Genomic DNA, 3,271 nt, shown 5'->3' with positions numbered 1-3,271 from the left:
ATGATTTCTACATTGTCAGTCCTTTTTTCCTGCTCTGTCACCAACATGTACAGTAATGGGAAATCCAGACTTTTGACCGTTTTGCATTAGCCTTTAGCTTCACCAGTCGATCACATGGACACCTGGTTTCTGAGCACTATTCTATAGAACCTCCTTGGGTGCACCTTGAAGTAAATGTCCTGATGCCTCATCCAGGTAGAACAATCTAAAAAAATGTTGAGTAGGTCTTCTGGAYGAGGTCGTTGAAAAAAATGTTTTGTCTCTTCTCCAAGAGACTTCTTCAGTCTGAGGAATTACAGGGAGACCCGGTCTTATAAGCAGTGTTTACACATGGTGAACAGCCACGTTAATGATGACAACAACTTTTTTCTCAACCCTTCTTGTTCCCATCTGCAGCTTCACAATCCACCGACTGGCTGCGCTCTCTCTGATTCGCTCCCTGGAAATAGAGAACATGAGAAACAATGAGCAGTATATGAAATTAAAAGAGAGACTGCTTGATGTTAGTGTGCAGTCCGGAGTTGTCAGCATCTTCACCGCCTTCATCGCTGTCAACAAACAAGACGGTAAAGTCATTCAGGGGCCGCTGATCGTATGGGAGGATCCGAACTACGGTGAGTCTCTTACATGTGTTCAGACATCTCTTTTTCTGTTGTTTCATACTTTATGATACACAGATTTAGTTGTTTGCAGGTTCTGTTTTGTAGCTGCATTAAAAAACTGCAGAGTAACCCTGTCTTTTTATTTTGCACAGTGCCCATGCTTCGAGGAGCTCTGTTGGGTTTGTTTGCAGACACTTCAAGTAAAAAGAATAGTGAGTAATGAAATCCAAATCTTTGTTGTTTTTGGGTTTTCTGTCCATAATAGTTTACTCATAATTGCACCTGGGAAAACAAGAATTTAAGTATGTAATGTTGAGAAACCAGAAATGTAAACCTTTTTTTTTTTCAACAGTTTTCAGACGGATTTACTCGTCTCTAAGAAAACGCACTGCATTTAGGAGCAGCGGTAAGGAAACTACTGGAAAAATGTTTTGTAGCAGGACATGTCTTTGGCCTGCAGGGTGTGCTGCAGGATTAGTGTTTTTCTGGGCCGACACCGGGGTTAGTGGTGCTACTGTGGGATCTTGTGATTTTTATTCAGCATTTTGTTTTAAAGATTTGACTTTAACTTTTGTCCCAGACTTGAATGTCACAATGTTTCAATTTTTACAAATTCAAATTATTCATAACTTGCCTTTTTTATTGTTTTTCTCCTCAGAAAGCTCTTTAAAGAAGAAACAAACACCAGGTAAACAAATAAAAATTAGATTATCACCCGCTGGTGTAGGTGCAGCGATAATGGTTTTTGTCTGTGTTTAGGTGCATGAGCTCATTTGTCTGTACTTTTAGCTAAATGTCTTATGAACTGGTTGACAAACAAGACTGCAACTYTTAGTATGTAAACTTAGCACAAAATGTAAGGTAGTTTGTGTTTGGTAGAMTAGTTCTTTGTTGCAACAATAAATCTTAAAACATTAGAAAGCCTGGTAATTTCCTTTTTGAATGGTGCCACATTTGTAAGGAACATGCATTTGTGTGATGAGGAGTAGAGCTGAGTATGTGGGTTGTACACATGAAAAAATTGTTAAATCTTCTCTGCTAATGACTTGTTCGGTGTTTGGTGGACTGGATGATTGAAGCTTGAAGAAACAAGCAATATTGGCAATTTAACAATTAATTCATTGAACAAACAGGAGCATCAGTAGCCTGTGGAAGAACCATATACAGCCACAACAGCCTAGCATCACCTCCTCATGCTGGTCACCAATTTGGTAACACACTGCTGTGGGATGGCATCCCACTATTCAACCAGCTTTTGTTGCAAATTAGCCATCATGGTTCTGTTGCTCTCTATGGCACGAACAGCATGTCTGAGCTGATYTCACAAATTCTGGAGGTGGTCTCTGATAAACCACCTCCGTGGAAATGCGTGTTGCCATCTCATAGGATAGAGTTCAGTCCCAGACTGTGGAGAAATGGGATTGCCACTGGTTGCAGAATTTCATCTCAATATCTCGATACCTGATTGGCAGCACCTGGGGGAACCAGAAGCTCAGAACGAGTGTCAATAGCAACAGCAAAACAAGCTGTTTAGCAGAGAACATTATGCACATTTTTTATGTGCGCAACCCACAGACCCAGCTCTACTGCTCATCCCACACATGCATATTCCTTATAAACCATTTAAAAGGGAAATTAACAAAGAAATAATCTACCAAACACAAATTTCCTTACATTTTGCACTCTGAGTTCTGTTTTATTTGTAAGCAGTTCAGCACTAAAGATCTGGTTCAGTCCGTTTCATTCAGCTGATGTTAAGATGTGACCCTTTGAAGCGTTGTCCTTACTCTGATGTGAGATGCCGTAAATGAGCCCTGTCTGCTGGCAGCTATCTTGGATGGATCTTGTGGGAGTTGGTTTGATGATGGTGCTGTCAAACTGATGGTTGCAGTGAAAGCAGCTAAAAAAGCACAAAGATGAACAACTTTTTATTTGTTTTTTTTGGCAAAGCCCCCAGTTAACTTCTGATCCAGTTGTCATCAAAGCTTAAAGTGGTTGTTTTTATAAATCTAATACTTGTTCATTTTTTATGACTTTATAATTAGTTTAAATACACATACATACAAACAGCTGTTGCAAAAAAGACAGTTTGTTTGGAAGAATATGTTAAAGTATCAAGGCCAAACTGCACTTCCTGTACACAGCACACTTTTATTAGAGCACATGACGGAAGTAGAAGATTGTTAAATTTATTATTTTCCAAATTTAGGTGACTTGAGGTCAGATATTTTCTCACAAACTTAATTAAATACTCACAAAAATACACCCTTGCTGCAATGCCATTTTAACACATGCAAGTTAAACACAGGAAAATAGGGTTTGTTATAACAATTTATTTTTTCATTATAGTTAACTTTTTGCAGCAAAAACACTTTTGATTTTTTTCCCCTTTGGTCATCTTTTATTATGTTTTCGTGCATCTTAAACTGTTTGGATACTGTGTTTGTACGAAAAGTATGTAGTTGAGGAGCACCTCACTAAGCAAGATTTAAATATTAGTGGAAGTGTGTGTAAGTATGTGAGCCTGAAGAGGATTTTGATACAGTGGGGTGCGAAAGTTTTGACAGCCATGTTAATTTTCCTGATTTACCTATATAATATTGATTGTTCGGATAAAAAAATATCAGTAAAATCTATCATATAGGGGACAAACACAGTGATATTTGAGA

General features: G+C 38.4%; 1 protein-coding gene across 1 annotated transcript in view; it reads left to right on the top strand.

Moving 5' to 3' along the window:
* The window catches only part of LOC106527599 (von Willebrand factor A domain-containing protein 5A), a 15,106-nt gene that overhangs the window by 9,053 nt on the left and 2,782 nt on the right, over positions 1 to 3,271 (top strand). Inside the window, exons 14-17 of the mRNA XM_014022521.1 lie at positions 397 to 614; positions 755 to 814; positions 955 to 1,008; positions 1,261 to 1,290. Coding sequence (XP_013877975.1) covers positions 397 to 614; positions 755 to 814; positions 955 to 1,008; positions 1,261 to 1,290 — 362 coding nt within the window. The remainder of the gene's footprint in view (positions 1 to 396; positions 615 to 754; positions 815 to 954; positions 1,009 to 1,260; positions 1,291 to 3,271) is intronic.

Source organism: Austrofundulus limnaeus, unplaced genomic scaffold (genome assembly GCF_001266775.1).
Source record: "Austrofundulus limnaeus strain Quisiro unplaced genomic scaffold, Austrofundulus_limnaeus-1.0 Scaffold334, whole genome shotgun sequence".
Lineage (NCBI taxonomy): Eukaryota > Metazoa > Chordata > Actinopteri > Cyprinodontiformes > Rivulidae > Austrofundulus > Austrofundulus limnaeus.
The sequence above is the reverse complement of the archived record's forward strand: the minus strand, read 5'-3'. Positions and strand labels throughout refer to the sequence as shown.